We start from the raw sequence: 21,013 nt of genomic DNA, 5'->3' as shown, positions 1-21,013 counted from the left end.
TCGCCCTGTAACCATGGCAACCGTAACGCTGCCGCCTGGAACAAAAGAACGTAGCTGTCAAACAAAACCAAACAGTCCTGACCCGCGACAAAATGAAACAGGAAAGTACCGCAGTGTATTCCATTTATTTCAACAAAGTAACTGTATTCTGAATACCACCTTTTTAAACGGTAACTGTAACGGAATACAGTTACTCATATTTTGTATTCTAAATACGTAACGGCGGTACATGTATTCCGTTACTCCCCAACACTGACTATGACTACCATGTGGTGGTTTTAAGACCTGATTGTAAAGTTGACCAATGACATGTTTGTCTTGGGTAATGGTGCTGCTCATTTAGAACGCATTTACTGCTTTTATAATCAATAATGACACTGAAAACATTATTTCAGAGAGAAGCGGAGCTCATAATTGGGCATCTTCATTGTCAGCCTTCAGACTTAATCCAGTCTGTCTTCATAAGTGGCAGTGAGTAATGAGCAGTGTTTGCTTTAGATGATCTGTGGCGCTACCCTGTGGTGAATTGCACATATCCAAATTGGTGCATGCTTACATTTTGTGATAAATAGGTTGAGCCACTAGATGGCTGTAGAGAGCTGTCAAACCTTTTCTCTGTGCCTCACGATGTATTGTTTGCTTTATCACCAAGCTCCACTAATGCCATAATAAGCACAATCATCAGGAGTTTTAGGAAGCACACAGCTATTGCAAACAGTTTCAATACACTGATTCTCTAAGCTGCAGGAACGGATGTTTACTGTGTTCAACCTAAAGATGCAATGGGAATTTAACTTTATTAATGATAATACCACCACTCCCCCAACCCTTTGTATTAATTTCATTAACTGGGTTTTAATTGAACCACTGGGAAGTATTAAAGAATCTAATGTGGTTGGCTGCTAATTAGTAATTAGAGGCAATTGCAATACTGATTTTAGTCATTGGCTGTTTGTGGCCCCGGGCAAGTTACTCATTGCACACAACTTCCCCTATTACTTTAATATCGATTACAGCCAGCACATTAGTCCTGCTGATCCTCATGCAGCACAGAAACACCAACACAATGTTATTGAGCTAGCTGTTGGCCTAATTCAGTCCTAGAGAGAGACGTTTTATCTCCATTTCTGATGTAAGAACCAGCAATCACCCGATCCATTTGAAGTTTAACAGCACTAAGTTTACTGATTCACCAAAGTGCTTGCAGTGTCTTTGTACTTTGTTGATGTTGGGAAGACTAACAACATTTATTGTCATTTTGTACGTCCTCTCAGGGTGTTTCTTCAGCCACATTCGGACTTGACTGATAATGCGGTGACAGGAAGCTTTCTGTGCTTCTGTTGGGTCTGGACAGCATTGTAGCAGTGGGGAGATTACAATACAAGCATGTGGAAAATAATAGCCATGACCTCATTACTGCAATTATTTAAATTAATGTAGTCATCAGCGTTGGCATTAATAAATAATTATTCATAATTTAACGTGTGAAGATGTTTAAAACCTATTAAGGGGTCTTTGTGAATGGAAGGGTTCAACGTGTTTGCAAGGTTTTATCAGTGTAAAATATTACATGTAATGGAATTAGACTATTCAAAGGCTGATTATCCATAACTGGCCATGAAATAAGAGTTAAAAAAGCAATTTTTGACAGTTTTGCAAAGTCTTAGCACTCGATATGTTCTGTTTTTTTTTTTCTTCTTTTTTTTGATTAAATGTTAGAAGGTGTGTGTCAGGAATGAAAAGGTTTCATTTTAACACAAAAAATATATATTTGCAGGGCTAATGAATTTCAGGAATAGAGAGCCCAGATTTATGCAGAGATGCCTATTTAAAATGCAAAGTGTCTCTCTATACTTGAATCAAAGAAAGATGAGCAAGAGTGCCAAACAATAAGGCAGTTGAGGCTGTAATTATTAGTGTGGTGGTGGTGGGGGGGCATCACAGGTTTGCTCTGGGTTTTATTAACATCACTTACCTCAGTTGATTGATTTTGTTGTTTGAAAAAGAAAAAGCGATTCTTTAGACTGTTTTGCTATTTTTATAGAAGAAAATACATTTTTATGGGTTTTCACATTTGAAATGCGAGGAGCTGAAACCAGCTTATCTTTGTACTGTGGTAAGCCCTTTTCACACATGAATTTTGGACAGGTTTGGGAGAAACGGGTCGGGATATTTTCCACAGTTGTCCTTTGTCACGTGTAGCAAACAGCAAGCAATAGTCCTCTTCAAATGTGTTTGCACTCCTGAAAATACTCTTTGCAGTTCAGGTGAGGGAGCTATGTGGATAGAGCATGCAGGAGGCACCAGACTATTACCTGCACAATGGTGCAATCGAATATCATGCAGCCTTTGTACAAGGGAGACCAGCTGATGTCCAAACCTGCTGTATCTGATACATGTCTGTGCTGGGCGCATGGTTGAAAACAGTGATGAATGCATGAAAGAAAAAATAAGCAAGAAAATGTAGTATATTCAGTTAGTGTTGATCTCTAATTGATCTTTATTTACAACCATATTTAAAGTAACCATGCTGCATGCTTTAAGAGTATTAAATCCCATGAATTGGCACTCCCCTGAGGAACCAACCTTCACCCTTTTGCCAGCACTTCTGGATCATCTCAAAAAGCAATCACTAAATCGATGTCAGAAACTGGATCTTTATGAAACCTTTGTCCAGATGTCGTTGCGAAAGTTAGAAAATTGTGTTTCATAAGACCTGAAAATGGGTTGTAGTGAGCTCAGTGTGTTCCCACAGAGAGAAGATCACAGATGTCCTCGGAAACAAGCTGTTATTAAATATAGTGCTGCTTTAATCCACTTTTGTCAGCTTGTTCTGCCTCTCAGACAAGTGGAGGAGGACATTTAGAGAAGATGTGTACATGTGTGCGAGTGTACACATGTGCCTGTCTCATTTTCTAGCTCGCGTTCGCCTCTCTCACTCCCATATCCTGTCGTACATTTCTAAACATCAATTTCTTCCTCAGAACAAGCCCTTACATTAAGTGAATGGCACTTGATGGTGAAGACGTTTTAATGGACCCTCTCGATCCGCAACGTTATACATAAGCTTAACACTGTAATGACATTGTGTAGTTCCTCACTCTCAGCCATCGGTGGTTGTTGACCGTAACACGTCCTCCTCTGGGCTACACGAGCTCCCAGAGTAATTACGACTATCAAATTAAGCTGAATTCATATCCCATTGAGTATAAAATATACTTAATGTAATTTGTGACCTGCAGGACTGGATTGTGTCTGCAAAAACTGTTTGAGCTGCTGGCAGAGTAAAAAAAAAAAAAAAAGGAAATTTGTTTAACCTAAAGACTGCAGCTGGAGACGGCATTGATATCAGAACTAGAGAGGTGGGGGATGAATGCAGGCACATCCCTTTTAATAAGCAGAGAGGACTTATAATGCCTCTCAAAAAAGGTCTTTGTGGAAAATAAAGTAGAAAGTAGTTTGAATTGAATTAGAGCTCATTTCTCATGTTGAGAAAAAAAGGGTGGAAGATCCCAGTGGTGACACATCTGTGCTTTTAGTGACATGTTTCTTGTGGCAGAGAAGCTTGGCACGCACTGAAGGCTCAGCAGGAAGTTGGTTCCCTGCTTACCAGTCCATACGCTTTACTACTATCTGTTTTGTGTGAACACCTTCTTCTCTTCATCACACGCGAGAAGAGACTGTGTGTCTGTGTCAGTGTGACATGAAATGGCCAGAGAGAAAAATGATGGGTAAAAGTAATTTTGAGTGAAGAAAGACACAAATAGAAGAACAGGTTTCAATCATCAAGTGGCTGGAGGTGTGTCATGATGGCTCACAGGGGAGATGTGGCCCAATGTGTCTGACCTAAATTTTGCCGAAAGGTGGTCACTCCTGAACCTCCACTTGACGGTAAACCTTAGCTCTGACCCCCGTTTGACTTTGTGTCAGAATTTTTTATTTTAGGCTTGTTTGTAACTTTCAAGGTTGCTGTCATCCAGACATGGGTGACTGTCAGGTTGATGTACCTCATGGATTTATTCAGACAAACCCCCTAACAGAGCTACTTTACAGGTGCATTTTGTGTCATATGTACATTTAAACAAATGACTGTGTGTTTATGGTGTATGGTGCTGTAGCTTGTGAGGGCGCTGCCTTTGCCCTTTAAACACAGTTTGATCAACTGCTTTTCATGTTGTTGGACTAAAATAATTTTATTGTGACTGTAGAAACATTGTGGCCATTCTCGACTTATCCTCTTGCAGATATCTAGTGATTTGTGACATTTGCAAAGGTATGGGCTTAAACGTTTGTCCTTCAGAGCAACCTGATTTAGGCTGATTCTTTCAGAATGATGGATACCTTATTCTGAAATACTAAAGGCGTGTCTGGTGGTTTTTTTAAATTGACCACTGAGAAGTGAAGACAAAGCTGAATAAAGTAAACCGGAACAGTATGTCGATGTCATGTAGAGTCAGCCAAGAGCTGATGAAATGCTCTTTTTAATAATAATGGATTGGATTTATATAGCGCTTTTCAAGGCACCCAAAGCGCTTTACAATACCACTATTCATTCACTCTCACATTCACACACTGGTGGAAGCAGCTACGGTTGTAGCCACAGCTGCCCTGGGGCAGACTGACAGAAGCGAGGCTGCCATATCGCGCCATCGGCCCCTCTGGCCATCACCAGTAGGCGGTAGGGTAAAGTGTCTTGCCCAAGGACACAACGACCAGGACAGAGAGCCCGGGGATCGAACCGGCGACCTTCCGGTTACAGATACGCTTCCCAACCCCCTGAGCCACGGTCGCCCTATGCTATTATTTCCAAATTTTAATTTTCCACAGTTTGTAAACTCACTAAATTTTATAATACGACACAAATTTAAACAAAGAAGAACAGACTTAGCACTAGTGGGTATATATAAAATCTGTAAAATGAGAACCCAAAAGAAGCTAGTTTCCGTAGAGCAAAAACAACAAACACCAGCTGACAACAAATATGAAACCGATCCATATGAGTGTTGAAGCTGAATGTGCAGCTGCCTCTGACTTCATTGATTTCTGCATCGATGTTCACTGGGGTTTTAGAAGAATTAGTGCAGAGTGCATTGCGAATGTACAGGGGGCTCAGGAGTTTGAAGCCCTTCTAACACTTCTTCTTCAGTGAAAATGTGGAGAGTGGACTACTCGGAGTATAGATTTTTGTTGGTGAGTGACTCAATGAATTATACCGTGATGGGTAGTGATATGCAGGCAATCTCTTCCAATCACATCCTCTACTTTAAAGATGATTTTGACACTCATCTGATGTTCCAGGATAACTTTCATTAATTTATCTAGAAGGAGAAAAAGGGGAGGTCATTTGCATCAAAATGCATACAACTGACTGTCAGAGACACACACACCTGAGCTGCACACAGACTGCCAACGGAAACACTGAGTCTGTTACTCTTCCTGACAGCTTTTCTTCATTACTGAATGATGGTGTTCCACGTAACAAAAGCCAAATGTATGAGTGCTATTTGCTTTCTTGAGTAAATGCTCAAAGCGTGCTGTTTTGTGTGTTTTGTTTTTCAGTCCTGTAAATGGAGAGGAGCAAAAAGAGGTGTACTCGTACGCGGACCAGCTGCCAGTGTCTGAGATCATCCATCAGGTAAGACACCGATACTAAACCGCACGAGGAAGCCCATGTCGCTACAAATGAGGTGTTTGTCAAATACCTTTCATGTAAGTTTTCATGCTGGTCAACTTTTATGTGTCTTTTATGTGTTTGCGTATGCAGAGCTTCTTCTTCTTTTCTTCCCTGGCTCTTGTGTTTTGCTTCTTTTGTTGTTGTTGTTATTTTCAAGTGTGTCCATGCTCCTCCTTAATTTGGACACAGAACAGAAAGTTATGTGCAACATCCACCAACAGATGTCTTTGTGCCGTTTCCATGGCGACATCTCTAAGTGTGAAATGCAACTGCCTCCCGGTCTCGGTGCGGAGGGGCCACCATGAAATCCAGCAGAAAGGATAGGCAGGATTGTGGAAAAGAATTGTGCATTCACCTCATTCCCAAATGAATTGTGACTTTCACTCGGGTCGACCTTCACAAATGAACACCTCTTCCTCCTCAATCCAGCTTTAGAATGCGCGCTGTGCATTCAGAATAGCCCGGCTCTGGTCTTGTATTACTCTCGTAAGATTTTTCCATTATGAGACTATTAAAAATACAATTTCCGTATTTCTACTTCAACTTATGCCTCACAAAAGTAAAGAATCCACATTAATCTTTGCCTCGAGCAAGAGTAGACATTATTGGTGATTACATTTGGGGTTCAGCCTTGCGAGCTGCCCGCCTTTTTAAAATACAGAGAGTGGACACGTTAATATCGACGCGTACACAGTGCATTTGCAGGGCAAGACCAGATTTGATTGAACTTTGGAAACCTAAAAAGTCACTTTGTATGCACTCTGAATGTGGAGTGTGCTGCTTAGTTTTTCTTTGCGTGTTTTAATTAGTTCCTGCACATGTAAATGCGATGTATGATGATCAGATGAAATGTGGTGAACGGAGCATCTAGTTAGTTTTGCTTTTACTGACATGTTTTTTTTAGCTTTGCATAGCGCTCATCTAACATAGCATTATTCAGGTGCAATACTGCATATTGTCTGAACATTGCATGCCGTCAAAGTCATTTTACATTGTGGGCCACATACAGCACACTTTGATCTTCAGTGGGCCGACACAGTGAAACTTTCCTGTCTGTCAGTCTTAATTTGAACTTAATCTGTGAGATAGCTCAATATAAGTGCAAGTTAAACGGTATGTCTCAGTTTTTCTACATGACAAAAAAATCCTGCTGTAGTGAATGAAAAAAATCTGTCTGCATGACTCTTTGTGCTTAAGTTGTAAGAAATAAACTGCAGACAGTAGATAGTGGGGAAAAACAGGAACGTTTCTTTTATGACTTAATTAATGTATTTAAGAATGGATGCCTTCCTTCACATTTTCAAAAGTCGTCCAATGAGCCAGATTGTAGTCGTTGCTGGGCGTATTCTGGCCTCTGAGCCTTATGTTTGACACCCCTGTTCAAACAGACACATTGAAGCTTTGCCTAATCTAATTAGTGAAAATAATTGGCCAGATGATAGCTGAAGGATAAATTGTATTAAGCCACAACATTTTCTTGGTTCTTTTTTTTCAGTCTTTTTTGTTTCTTATTCTTTGTTCTTCAAACAGTTTTAGCCAATGTTTATATTTGTCGAAATGCTAAATGGTCTGTTTGGATTTAACCAAACTTTATGACTGTGTTTTTTTTTTTTGTTTTTTTTTAAAGTAAATTTTACTAACATCTCTACAGACTGATTAGCTCTGGCATTCCAGCATGAAGGAATTAAAGTAAACTACTAGACATATTTTAAACTCAATGAAACTGGTCATATTTACAGTGAGCATCTAGGTTCAAATAAATGTGGGCCAACATCATATATTGGTAAAATTAACTTATGATTAAAACAAATTTTTCCCAAGGCAAGCCACAGTAAGCTGTCTGCATTTTAATAGACTGGTGAAAGCCCTGTGCAACCTTTCTTTGGATTAGTTAAATGTTAACCAGCCATCCACAGTGGAAAAACCCACAGATAATTAGCACCATAAGCCCTTTTTTTTTTTTTTTTTTGTAGATTCAACTCATTCATCTGGGATGAGGTTGTTATTCCAGATTCAGCCATGAAAATGGATCAAGCAGAAATGTAGACTGTTGGGACCAAAAAACGAGTTGACATATGACAGTTGACGCTGATACATGATACAGGTGATGTCACATGTGGAACACCTGACAACGTCCAGGCAAAAAGACAGCATATCAAAAAATATTTCTACCTTCTCCATTGAGTGACAGCTTCCACAATGTGGAGCTCTAATGTAAAAAAAACAGAAAGGCAAACAGAAAATCAGACTGTGCTTTTGTTGAGGCTCAAAGAGTGATCCAAAGTCATTTTGTTCTGCTGACATCATGCAGCGTGAAAGATGGCAAGCTGATCAGACACCGTGAACACCTCATCAGACAAAGATATTTTTTTTAGTCTGAGTAATATTACACTGTAACTAGGTTCTCTTGCTTCAGAATGTATTGAAGCATTTAGGACATAATAGTCAGAAAAGTCCCACAGGAGCTGATGAAAAGAAAATAGAGCTAAAAGAAGAATGAATAATGAACTTGGATTGAAGAGGAGGGCAGTCATAACTCCAAATTATTGTTCATTTTGCTCAGTGTCTGCTACAACAACCTTATTTTATTAACAATATTTCATTTCGATTGAGTAGTAGCAAGCTAAAATATGTTCATTTAATAAATGAAATGGTGCACCACAAACAGTTTTATTGTTTTATGTTAATAAAAAGCCTTTTTGTCTACATAATAGATGCTTCCTAAAGTCTATGTTAGCAGTGTCCCTCCAGTGCGTATTCTGCACTTAATGGATTCACCTTGTCGTTTTAATATCTGTTTATAATAAGCATTCAAGACTTAGTTCTTCCTTACAGTAAGTCTTAGTCATAGGCATGCTGTCTAAACTTAATGGAATGTCATCTTGCAAAGCCTTCGAGAGATCATGGATTAAAGTGAAAATAAAATTGGACTATTTAATACAACAGTTTTTCTGCTGAGCAAAATGTGACAGTTGAGCAATTGTTTCTCTCACTTGAGAGAAGTCGTAGGTTGAAATACTAAGGATTTGAAAGTACAGCCCTCCTCCTGCAGCTCATGCATCTCTTTCTTAATGAGTACGGCTGTTTATGATTGACAAGCCACTGCCAGAAAGCCAGCCCAGGAGTTAGTCTTTTTTTAATAGCTAATCATTAAAAGCCATTCAAAATGAAATCAGCAGCTTACTCTCACAGAGAAAAATAACAACAATCTCTAAAACCAACCTGAGGCTAATGCTATCATGCAATTTTGTCAGTCTTGTAAGCACTTTATGATATTGACATTTTTTTCCCGTTTATTCTCATCTACTTTTTTAGTTCCTTTTGTGATAGATTACTTTTTTTATGTGAACTTTAAAGTTTGTGCAGTTATTCTCTGTGTAAATATCAACTTTTCCTGCAGGATTTCTCATACTCAGTTAGGATTTACACCATCAGAGTGAAATGCCTGGACACAGAAAACGCATTTTCTAGACTAGATTGTCTTAGGTTTGAGGACTAGAGGAGGACTAGAGGAGGGGAAGAATTTTTTGTCATACCACTGATATCAAATGAATGATTGTTATGGATTTTGCCTAATGATGCCAAAAAATTATTATACCAGATTACTACTACAGTAAATTACCTTGGCTTTCAAGGTGCTTTGAGATGCTTAACCAAGTGTCCAAATGGGCATTGGGATTTTGAACCAAAGCCTGGATTGAAGCAGCTGTTTTTGAGGGGTCTGAAGAACGGTGGTCTGCACTTCTGTTAAAAGGGGTACAATGATCACTTAGAGTCATTTGTAAAGGATAAACATTTGAAATGCTTCTGATTCAGGCTTCAATGGCCACAATAGAGCTGCTGTCGCTGTCGTTTGCTTTGATTCTTTCTTTTTTTGTCTCCCTCATGTCAACAGACACTAAACTATTGGTGTTGATAGCAGAGGTCAAATCCAGCTGAACCGAGTAAATGGCAAAATATAAAAGAAAATCTTTGGATCCTGCTGCTGGAAACATCACTGGCTGACACTGACTTTAGTGTGAACACAGAAGTCACAGTTAGTTGGGCGAAATGAATGTAGCTGACCAAAGGCCTGAGTCCTGTCAGTTGCTTATTGAGTGTCATGATTGGAAACAGGAGGGGGTCTCCACAGCCAGCGGCACTTTAGGAAATTAGCTGAAGACTGCCCCAGATAAATGGCAAAAACTGGTCTCTTAGAGATCAGCTGCCTTCTCATATAAGAATAGTTTATTAATTAAGTTGTTTTTTTTTTTAGTAATAATCTCACTATTCAAAATAAAGGCAAACTAACAAAACAGTGGCTTATAGAGATGCTCTCCTTTAAAGCGCTGCTGTCTGCTACTTGATTTCATTTCTTGGTGCACTCTATTTTGGCTCCCTCCAGCTTCTCTTTATATGTGTGTGTGTTTTTGTTTTTTCCCCTCTCCCTCTTATATTTGCACCCAGCACCCAACAGACAAACACACTCGTCAACCCAGTGACCCCTGACAGAGATTTTGATTATAAGCCTGCACTCCTGCTGGATTGAAGATGGGAGTCCTGGCAGACTGAGTCATCTATCTGCCCGTCTCCAAAGTCCATCTGTACTGCAACAGAATGACCAATGTCCGTCAAGCCCATTGACAGTTCTCTTCTTGTTGATTAGCTGTCAAATAGTGTTCAGTACTCTCAGATATCTTATTGTTGTTGTTTTTTTTCCATTTCCTATTAGACCAGACCATGGCTTGTAAATGGAAAAGTCATCAAAGTGACTAGATATATGGCTGGGCTGCATGGTGTGTAGACAAGCTTCTCTCATTGCGATTGTGGATGTTAGGAGATGATTAATGCCCTGTCACTGTTGGCAGTTGTCTCACTAGTGCTTTCAGGGTTAGTCGCCTTGTCCTGACACCTTCTCTTTCCAAATTCACACATCTCATCCGATTGTCATTGCCAAATCACTGTGGGTTCATTTCTGGAAATATCTAGAAGGAACTCTTCTTCCCCCCTCCCTTCCTCTCATGTGTGTTGTACTTCTTTTCGCTTCCCTCGCTGCTGTGAGTCCTGGTCTCTGGCGTCAAATTGTTATTTGTTCTTTTGCCAGCTTGACGCCACCCCATATGGCTCTAGAGAATTGAAAATGGAAACAGTGAAAATTAATGCTTCGCCTGCTTCCTAACCCTCTCCCAATCCTCCTACAGTATCCTCTTTGCAGCAGCAACTCTTTTCAGAGCTGAATGTTAGGATTGTATGGATCACAGGAACGGCTCACTGTGTCAGTCTCTGTTTAATCAAATATCAACTGGAATTTTCTTTGCTCAGTAATTATGAATAATATCCTCTAAAAAAAAGAGAGAGACAAAACAAATCATGCTTTATGAGAGACTAATGCACCCACTACTATTACTGTTTCAGCACTTGCGTAAGGCTTAAATGTCACAGCAATACAGTGGAGTGTCCTGGCAGTGCACAGCAGCTGCTGTTCCTTCATTTGGCTTTGCACAACATAAAATTTGCTGCAGTTTTGACCTTGGAGTGCTAGTGTTTGGCAGGGTGTTTCGGAACTCCCTCAGCGACCATTAGCATCCTGCAAGCCCATGTTAATTAGCTCCGATCAATCAGATGGGTAGCTCTTAATTGATTGTACTGGTGAGCTGAACACACAACACAATGTGTATGTAATGGTAACATGCTGCTTGAGTGTTGGTTCCTGTCCTTGGCGGAGAGATGTGAATGGTTTTGTCAGTCAAGGTCAGTGAACACTGGCTACTTAACTGCTTCCCTCTGACCTTCCTATTTCTAGTAGTTTTATCCTCTGCCTCCCACCTGAGTTTCCTTTTTCTATTTCGTTTTTACTTTGGGGTAAAAGGGCACTGATACAAAACTCTTATGCACATCTAATGACAGAGTATAGCAGACATTTCCCACTTTAAAAAGCTGCTATACAACCAAAGTTTCTATCAGTAATTTAGGGTATTGGTTAATTGACATAAAAATAATACCTTAATCAAATAACTTACATTAACAGTTAAGTGTAACATTTACAAACGTGAACTAATTTCACGCTCTCCTAATTTAATGTTAACATTTTTAATTTGGATTCCTCGCTCCATAAGATGCGTTGCTTCTGATTTTTAGTCCAGTTGTTGTGTAACTTGCCGCACCTCAGCCTTTTCTCCAAGTTTACGTTCCTTAAGAATAGCTTCTTGACAGCCGCCCTTCCACTGAGACCATTTCTGATGAAGATTCAGTGAATGGATCAACTGAAGTACCAGATGCATCTCTCAGGTCCCGAGTCGGGTCTTTGATGGACTTTTTTCCCCCTCTATTTCTCTGCTGTAGATTTTGTTTATTTAAGGCCTAACACTTCTTTTGTCCTCTACTTGTCCACTTTCCTCAGATTTTTAAGGACACACTTCACACCATGCTGAGATATATCAGTAATCCACTGAGAATCACCTGAGAATATCAAACTTTGTTATCAGATAAAGAAATGGGAACCAGTTATCCATTTGAAAGGCTGCTTAGTAACAAAGTGCCTAAATATACAATTTAAAGCACATTTTAAAGTCAGTGTTAAGTGGTTTGACACTAATCTATAAGATTTGTTAGTCACAATGACTGAACTAAAAATGAGTGGAAAAGCGTCCAGTGTCCAAAACAAATTGAAAAGCTTGGAGAACTTTTGCACTTTTTAAAAAAATGATAAGAATATCTGACTTCTTAGAAGCAACATATGAAAACAAGAAGTAGCTCAAGACTTTTTCAGAGCACAGTATATGTAAGTCAGCTGATATAAAGCTATATTTATTTGGTCTTTGGGAGGTTTGTATTTGGTATTGTTCTTAACAAGTGCATCTTTTTTTTCCTCTTATCCTTATAGTCTCCATTATATAGTTTGTACAACAGAGGTAACAAATGTAAAATGTTTCGCTAAGTAAACTTACTAGACACAGGAGTAAAACAAAAATGTAAAGTATACTTAAAGGATTACTTTATGTAAAAGTAACATTTGGCTAGTTGTTTGATTATTTTGTAAAATCTCCCCCACATTATTGTTTAATATTAAGTTAAATAATCATTAGTTATTTGCAGCCAAATGGTGTGGTGGTCTTTTCTCCTCTTCTTATATCTTTAATATTCCCTTTACCACCTTCTTCGTATATGCTTCTCTCTGCCAGCTGTGCTGATGTGGCTTCCTGTCACAGTCACTCCATCTCCCTTTGGTCTTCTTCACCCCAGGGACTGCGCCTTAAGACGCACATGCACACCCACAAACAAATATAGTCACGCACACCTTTGTCTACAGCTGTCACAGAGGTCAACTGCCCCCTGACAGTCACACACTCCCATTCATCTCTTGAACATATCCAGCCACGCTCTGCCTCATCCGCCAGTCTCATTGTCTTTCTGTCAGCCTTTTTGTGTCCTCCCCTGAGAGACTCCCAACTATTATTGTCAAGTAATTCAGATTTACCTCTGATAGAGAATGAGAACAGAAAAACCTCACAGAATCTCTGTGTTCATATATATAAATTGACTGTTGATGTGTTTCTAAATCAGTGACCTTGCCACGGCATTTCAAACGGGCACAGCAGTATTTGCGTGATTGTGTCGGCATCTCAGTGGGAGAGATCACTGTTGTTGCAGCTCAGTGTTCATTTGACAGGAAAAAATGGAGGGAGATGACTCAAGCATGCTGGCAAATTCAATTTGAATTTGGGGAGACGCCTCTGTTTCAACTGAACTGGAACAGACAGGTCAAATTTGACCGGTCTTTTGAAACAGTGAGGATTCAGCTTGCAGTGTCAGTGACAAATCAGAGCCTGTACCATGACTGCATAATTCTTTTTATAGTTATTTTGGAGAGATTTGGGTTAGAGGTCTGTTAACATGGCCAGTATTGTGCAGACGTTAGCCCTGGTGCCCAAGAAGGTTCCCCCTGCTAGAGCCTTTCTGTGTGGAAGTCTTTGCAGGTAGGATTGATTGATTGATTGATTGATTGATTGATTGGTAATTTATTTCACATATAGGTGCGAGAGTGAACTGTTGTCTGTCTCATTGACACCCTAGTAAGGATGTATTCAGCTGGCATAGGCTCCAACCTCCCACTGTGTAAACCATGACTGGATGTCGAATTCTGGATACACATTTAAGATGATGAATGGATGGTCTGTTAATGCTGGTAATATAAGACGTTGTTAATATATATCTGACTAATCTGATCGTTTTAGTCTCATAATAATAGAAGTTAGAGTTTGAAGTGTATAAATACTTAGGATTAGATTAAAGGTGTTGACCAGTAGCTCTCATGCTGTGTTTATATCTACACATAGTATTGCAGATGTACTCTGTGTACAACCACTGTAGCCACAGAATATGTACAGGTAAGGTAAAGTGCACTTGAACCAAAGAAACATGCCTTAATCTGGGGTTCTGCACAAATCCAAGCTAGGAAAAAAGGTGTTTGTTTTTTTTATTTGACACTTTTACACTAAAAAACAGTGTTTCTCAGTTTCATTAGCACTCGGTGGATATAGCTTGAGCATATTTGATGGACAGTTGTTTAGTAACATAAAAAAAAAACACACACCCACAGCTGGCCTCAGAATCTGACTCATTCAGTAAATCTCTCTCATTTAAAATAAATGAAAGTGTTCTGACTTTGTCAGTAAATAGTGTTGATGAGAAAGTAAGAAAGTCTTCAAGGCCTTTAACTCCGGGCTATTTTTGGATGAAACACCCACTGCGATGCCTGTTATGTCTGATGTCAGACAAACAAGACCAAAATCAGTCATCTGAGAAGCTTCCTTAAGTTTAGTCATTATCTCAAAAAAAGCATGATTCAGATGCTGAAAACATGTCTCTTTTCAGCTTCATTTTCTTCTCTGCTCACTTTAATTTATTCATAGGACTAGATGTTACAATCCTTGTCAGTGAAACGCAGCACTTGCCCTGAGTGGGTTAGAGAAGCCTTCTAGGTGGGGTGAGTTTGCTGCTTATCATATGGTGATGTTTCCACCATTGCAGCACACCAGTTGTGTACGCCGCCGAGGCAGTCGGATCAGTCTGATCAGACTGGACAGTATGTTGCTTTGTGCCCACTGGTCATTTGGATGCCCACACCACCGCCTTCGGCTCCTTCCATAGTGGCTGCTTTTTCCATCAACATTGGAAAGCTCTTTGACCAACCATCTAAGCCCTCTGTTACCCACCTCATTCAGTGGCCTTCGATGGTTAAGAAGCCCATGCAGCCCACCTCCACAGGATGTAACCTCACTTTCCAGCTCCGGCCTTCTGCCTCATCTGCTGTGGTTGCATATGGCGGTTTATTCCTTACATATGCCCCTTCGATGGCACACGAAAGGATGTTTCTCTTGAAGTGCTGAACGCTAGTGGATACAGTATGTACTGTATGTAGGAAAAGTACTGGCTGTGGGAGATGGACGTTCTACAGAAGCACCTAACATTATACCTATGTTCATGTAAACGCACTTGGTGTGACTGATGCCTCCTTTAAAAAATCTTTTATTATCATGTTTGTTTTTGATGTTAAAATGAATATTCGCTGTTTATTCAGGAGAATAATCTAAGCAGAGAACACCAGATTTTTCTCCACCCCAGCTAACTCTCCAGCTCATTTGAAGGGAATACCGCCTCGTTCCCAAACCCACCTTGCTTCCAAAACTAGCGTGTGGTTAAAGTGAATACAATCGGAATATTCTGGCCAGTGTGTGCTGTACAAATGATGCTTCAAAAGGGAAGGTCTTTACCTTGGACCTCCAGCCTTGATCTGTCCACAAATACCCTAAAGCTTAGTCGTGCACTTCAAACGCCTCTGCTTTTGCATTCTGGATGGCAGTGGCGCTCTATTGATTTGACTTGATTGAGCTGTTAAATAAATTTTGGCTCAGACGTAATCCAATTTTTACTGCTGTCCTCGGTCTTTCTACATAAGAAATTGGCAGCGTTGTCACGTAACCTGGACTTTCTATTGAAACGACAGCCTTGAGAAGATGTACACTGCAATGAGGCACGAGAACGCAGTCACACACGTTTCCTGAAATTAGGTTTTCGCCTCACCTACCAAAAGCTTTTAAACTAATAAGAAGAATAAAAAGAGTCGTTTTCACCAGGCAAAGCAATTAACATTCGTTATTCTAAGAAACATGTAATAATGCATGAATAGAATCAGGTGTTTTGCATGTGCGAGTGTGTCTATGGATCACTGTAATAATCATTGGGTCAATTTCATCATCATCACCCTGTCTTCACAAAATGAGATAAGCCTACTTTATATAACAGGAGCATTAAGTTGGCCATTGAAAAGACTGAGATGGGGCCAGGGGTGGCTGTAGCTCAGGTGGTAGAGCAGGTCGTCTACTGATCGGAAGGTTGGTGGTTCGATTCCCGGCTTCCCCTAGTCTGCATGCCAAATATCCTTGGGCAAGATACTAACCCGAAATTGCTCTCCGATGCATCCATCGGAGTATGAATGTGTGTGAATGTCAGTTGTGCTTGTGCGAATGGGTGTGAATGGGTGAATGCACAAGTTGTGTAAAGCGCTTTGAGTGCTCAGAAGAGTGGAAAAGCGCTATATAAGAACTAGTCCATTTAGCATTTACCATTACCATTGTTTAGCTTTGACTTAATTGGCTGATGGACAAAGTGTAGAGTAATTAGCAAGCAAAAAAACTCACCCAAATCTTAATGTAACAGAGTTATTTTGAATCATACAATTTCAGCCAGTGTTTGAGGTTTTAGATGCCAAAGACAGCATTTGGTGCTTGGCAGGTGGTTCTTTCAGATACTGCATATATTCAACAAACGGTACAGAACTCTTTCCTACCCTCTAATATACACATACACATAAATACATCAGAGGATTCCACTCTTCTTATGCCAAATCAGCAGTCCTCACTGCTTATATGAAGGGAAATTCAGCAGAATATAACATTGCCTACTTGAGTGTATTTTCAAAGCAACTTAAGACTTTCAAAACGGAAACGCTGCCAGTCAGTCAACAGGATTTGATGAAATAAATATTCTATCTGCATCATCATTAACTCATTACACTGTATACTCTGATTTTATAATAGTACCCAGTGATCCCAAACAGTTTTTCTAGATCTTTAGAGCCCTTTAGTTAATGCAGATATTAGATTTGTTTTATACTATCTGAAATTATTAAAATATTCAATTGTAAGTTTGAGTAAATTACTATTTAAACATTACAAATATGTGCCATTTCTCTAACTAGTTTAGTACATGCAACCACAATCATAAGGACTGCTGGACTGAGGTGGTGGGAGTGCATCTAGAGCCAAGACGCAAAAAAAGGGGGGGGATAAATCTGTCGAATATGTCTGATATCGAGCCACTTCTGAACCAGAGGCAACTTCAGAAGCGTCTTAGGTTGGCTAAGGAGAAAAAGAACTGGACTGTTGTTCAGATGAAAGTAAATTTAGCATTTCATTTGGAAATCAAGGTCCTGGACTCTGGAGGAAGAGTGGAAAGGCTAGGTGTTTGAAGTCCAGTGTGAAGTTTCTGTGATGATTTGGGGCACCATGTCATCTGCTGGTGTTGGTGGTGGCCGATCCTCTGTGTTTTATCAAGTCCAAAGTGAACACAGCCATCTACCAGGAGATTTTAGAGTGCTTCGTGCTCTGAATTGTTGCCAAACTTTATGGAGTTGGCGATTCCCTCTACCAGCAGGGCTGAGCACCTGTCAACAGTGCCAAAACTAGTACTAAATGGTTTGCTGACCATGCTATTACTGTGTTTGGTGGGATAACCACCTTGTCTGACCCGATTTGTCAAGAGGAAAACGAGAAAGACGCAAAAATAGAGATGAAGGCTACCATCAAAGCAACCCAGGCTTCAATAACACCTCAACAGTGCCACAACCTGGTCGTCATAATTCACACTAAATGAGCCCCAACACAAAGTGTTGAGTATACAAAGTATACTTGCGTATACTTTTCAGATTATGGACATTGTAAATCCTTTTTTATTTATCTGCATGAATAAATAAATAAGTAAACAAACTAAAATAAAATAAACAAAGTCTTTAAATATTTCACTTGGAATATATCAGTTTACCTCATGTGAAATAAATTACAGAATATCTCTGACCACAGCCATCTTTAAACTTCAGTCTTCATTTAAGTCTCAACTACATAGCTATAAAGTTCCATTACTATCTTGCAGATGTTGCTTTATCACAAAAACTGCCAGACGTAAATATGTGCTAAAAGAACTTACAAAAGTAGGTGCCTCCAGGACCACATTTGCATGATGATGCGCACACACACACACAGACAGGCTGACTCAGAAGATGAAAACAATACCAGCTACACTATTGCAGCTGGTAAAAATATCTGATGAAAGAGTAAGCAAAAAAAAAAAGAGGACAGATATGAGCAGACATTACATGCCACATCTCACTGAGTGCTAAATCTCCACTGTTCTTTGGGTTGTTGGTATATTCATGAGAAAAATAGCCAGGCTTGCCAGATGCGTCACTACTTTGTGCATGTAAACTTTTACTGAAAATACAATTAGAAAAACAATTGCATGGATGAGAGTGACTCAGCATGAATCACTCTGTAAATACATAAGATCAAAACAATATGCAGAAATATCAGCAAATCCTGTGTGAGGATTATAGATTGCTATTGGTTTCACTTGATTTACAGGGTCCGTTGTAGTTAACTTTAAAACTTGTCTTTTGCCTGTACGCTGGCTGTGAGGTTGTGGGTAATAATGACTTTGGACTAGGCTTTCACCCCAGTGTCTAATCCCCTAGGGCCTGTCAGTCTGCTGTCAGCTCGGCTCTGGCTTCTACTGCAGTATGTGCAAGTGGGTGTGTGTGCCAAGCCAATATTGATGTGTATCAGAAGGAGTAGATGTACTGGATACTGGAGTAGTACTGAGGAAAGCTGCACAGACACAGATCTCCTAAGCACTTTCGGAGCTGCTTTATAGTACTATATGTCGTTCTACTGTTGTGTGTGCAGCTTGTGGCTCAGTCGGACTTTGAGCACTCTGCTGTGTGTTCATCCGCTTTGCCAAGTTTTCAGGTTTTGGCTTTAGGGAATGCCTTGTCTGACTGGTGATTTCCCGACTGGATAATGACAGCTTGTATAGGGAGGGATAACAGAAATCTCTTAAGTGCATCCTCGCAGCCCATCTATAGCTTTGTCGCCAGCAGTGGAGTTAGGAAGATTTTTTAGAGGTTAAATCTCATCTCCCTGCAGAATATTGCAGCCGCATTAGCATATAAATGTGCTCCTTGTGAGATGCATGTTTAATACGAGCGAAATTTAAAAGTATAATCATACACAAAGTGATGATGTGGCAGTGAATGGGACAAACACAAGACAGGGGAGGTGTACTGATGAGCTTTACCACCTGCTTTTTTTGTGCGAACCTTTGCGTGTTTGTGTGTGTGAGACGGCAGATCGTGTACATAAAGTGCGTGAAGAGATAAAGCGAGTGTGTGCGTGCAATTCTGCGCCTGCCTGCCTGCGTGAATGACAGAACAATCAGCGGTGGCCTCAACAGGAGAAATATACACACTATTACTAACCTGCAATCTCACCCCGCTCCCCTCTGCTTTCCCTCCCCCACCCCCCACCTTACCTTACCTGCCTCACCCCTCCTGCGATTCAGAAACCAAAGCAGAAAGACTGGCACCCTCCTGATGGCTTCATCCTGGGCCTGTGGACTTTAATCCTCCTGGTGTTTTTCAAGACCTACGGCATCAAGCATCTCAAACACATCTTCTGAGCCTCCTGTGTTTACACCGCTGGATGTAAAGCTGCAGACCCGTGATATTTGAGGGAAGGAGCGGTTTGTGACAGGCTTATATTCCTGGAAATGAAACCGAATTGTTTGGAATGACATCTGCTGCTTGTTTGGAAACTGAGTGATTCTTGGTGCCTTTTTTTTTCTCTTTTACTTTGAAATGACCCCAGCTCATAGATGTAAACATTTGTGCTCTGTGTTAAATGTTTTATATAAAAAAAAGGACAACTGCATCACACAGCCATTTTACAAGAATTTTATGGGTTTTGTTTTGCAAAGACTTGAACATTTATTTTTCTTTGTGTGTTTGTGTCAGATGTTCTGTTTTTGTCGAGCCATTCCACAACTGCAGTGTTTTCGGTTAAAAATGCACTAAACTGAGTCTGCAGATAAGAATTTAATTTATTTTTGGGAGCGCGTTGCTCTGCATATTTTAGCAGCAGCCTTTTTGTTTAAGTGCTACTCAGAATGTCTGCTCGGTCAGAAAAAGAAATTGTGAAACGAGGGCTGGCTGATTGGCTGTGAGTGGGCTGTAGAGAGATCAGTATTTAATGTCTCTCCTGTCCAGATACATTACACCCTTTGACCGTCATATCACACTTGTGAAGGATAACAATCGCACATAATCCCATCTCTCGTGATGGACCCATCCACTTTCCCCATTCACTAAATTGCCCTCCCTGTGGAAACATCCATTAGCTCCCCAGCCTTGCACTCTGCTGATTGTATTCTGGGTGATGGACAGCCATTTCCCCAGCCATTCTGCGTCCCGTGCTAGGGCAGCGATAAGTGAGTGATAACCTAGTAAGCCACCGGCCGTCCCACACGGGGTAAAAAGAGGAAAACATGCCTCAGCGTAGAAGTACTCTCTCCCCTTCTGGTCTTGTATAACCACTCTACATTAGGCTTATTGTTGGAGGGAGGTGAGTGATGCTCGGAGCATATGGATTAAACCCACCCATTGCGTGTCCGCTGCCACTCTTCCTTGCAGCTAAAGTAGAAAATAGATGGAGTTGGAAATGAAACCATATGTTTTGGAATGCAGCTGCTGCGTCAGCCACATTGTACCTTTTCTTATACATTATTTATGCAACACTTCTTATTTCCTTTTTCTTCCCTATTTTCTAGTTCCTGTAATCGTATTCCTCCTGCTCCACCGTCAGAGAGCACAGGAACATTTTTATACCCTGAACTGGAGGATTTTTGATGCCCTGATTAAACATGAAACACTGAATCAAAGGAATAAATTTACATCTTTAACTGCCTGATTTGGTTCTTTTTTTTTGAGAAGATATTGAGCTTCCTTAATTACTCTTAAATGGTGTTACAGAGTAATACTATTTAAAGGCACCCGATCTGCTTTTACTGTTCCAAACCTTGAAGGTATGCCTGGCAGAGCTGATAATCTAAGCATATTTATGCCACAAATACATCCTTGAAATCAGTGCTGCTTGAGTTGACTTGCAACCCTGCTCTGTCTTCCTTTTTTCCCTTTACTGGAAACATTTCAAACAACCAGGGAGGTTTTCAAATGCAGTTCTCTTTCACTGA

The 21,013-nt window shown here is 40.2% G+C and overlaps 1 protein-coding gene across 2 annotated transcripts in view; it reads left to right on the top strand.

Moving 5' to 3' along the window:
- The window catches only part of pigk (phosphatidylinositol glycan anchor biosynthesis, class K), a 42,694-nt gene extending 22,749 nt beyond the window's left edge, over positions 1–19,945 (top strand). The window contains exons 10-11 of one of the 2 annotated variants that reach the window (XM_005924546.3): positions 5,560–5,635; positions 19,328–19,945. In XM_005924546.3, coding sequence (XP_005924608.1) covers positions 5,560–5,635; positions 19,328–19,444 — 193 coding nt within the window. In that variant the 3' untranslated portion in view covers positions 19,445–19,945. Of the gene's footprint in view, positions 1–5,559; positions 5,636–5,895; positions 7,288–19,327 lie in introns of those variants that run through there. The other variant, XM_005924547.3, reaches the window with a different exon arrangement.
- Positions 19,946–21,013: the final 1,068 nt, after the last annotated feature.

Source organism: Haplochromis burtoni, unplaced genomic scaffold, assembly GCF_018398535.1.
Source record: "Haplochromis burtoni strain Fernald_Lab_line unplaced genomic scaffold, NCSU_Asbu1 Contig_78, whole genome shotgun sequence".
NCBI classification, from domain to species: Eukaryota; Metazoa; Chordata; class Actinopteri; order Cichliformes; family Cichlidae; genus Haplochromis; species Haplochromis burtoni.
This window is presented reverse-complemented; position numbering and strand designations above follow the sequence as displayed.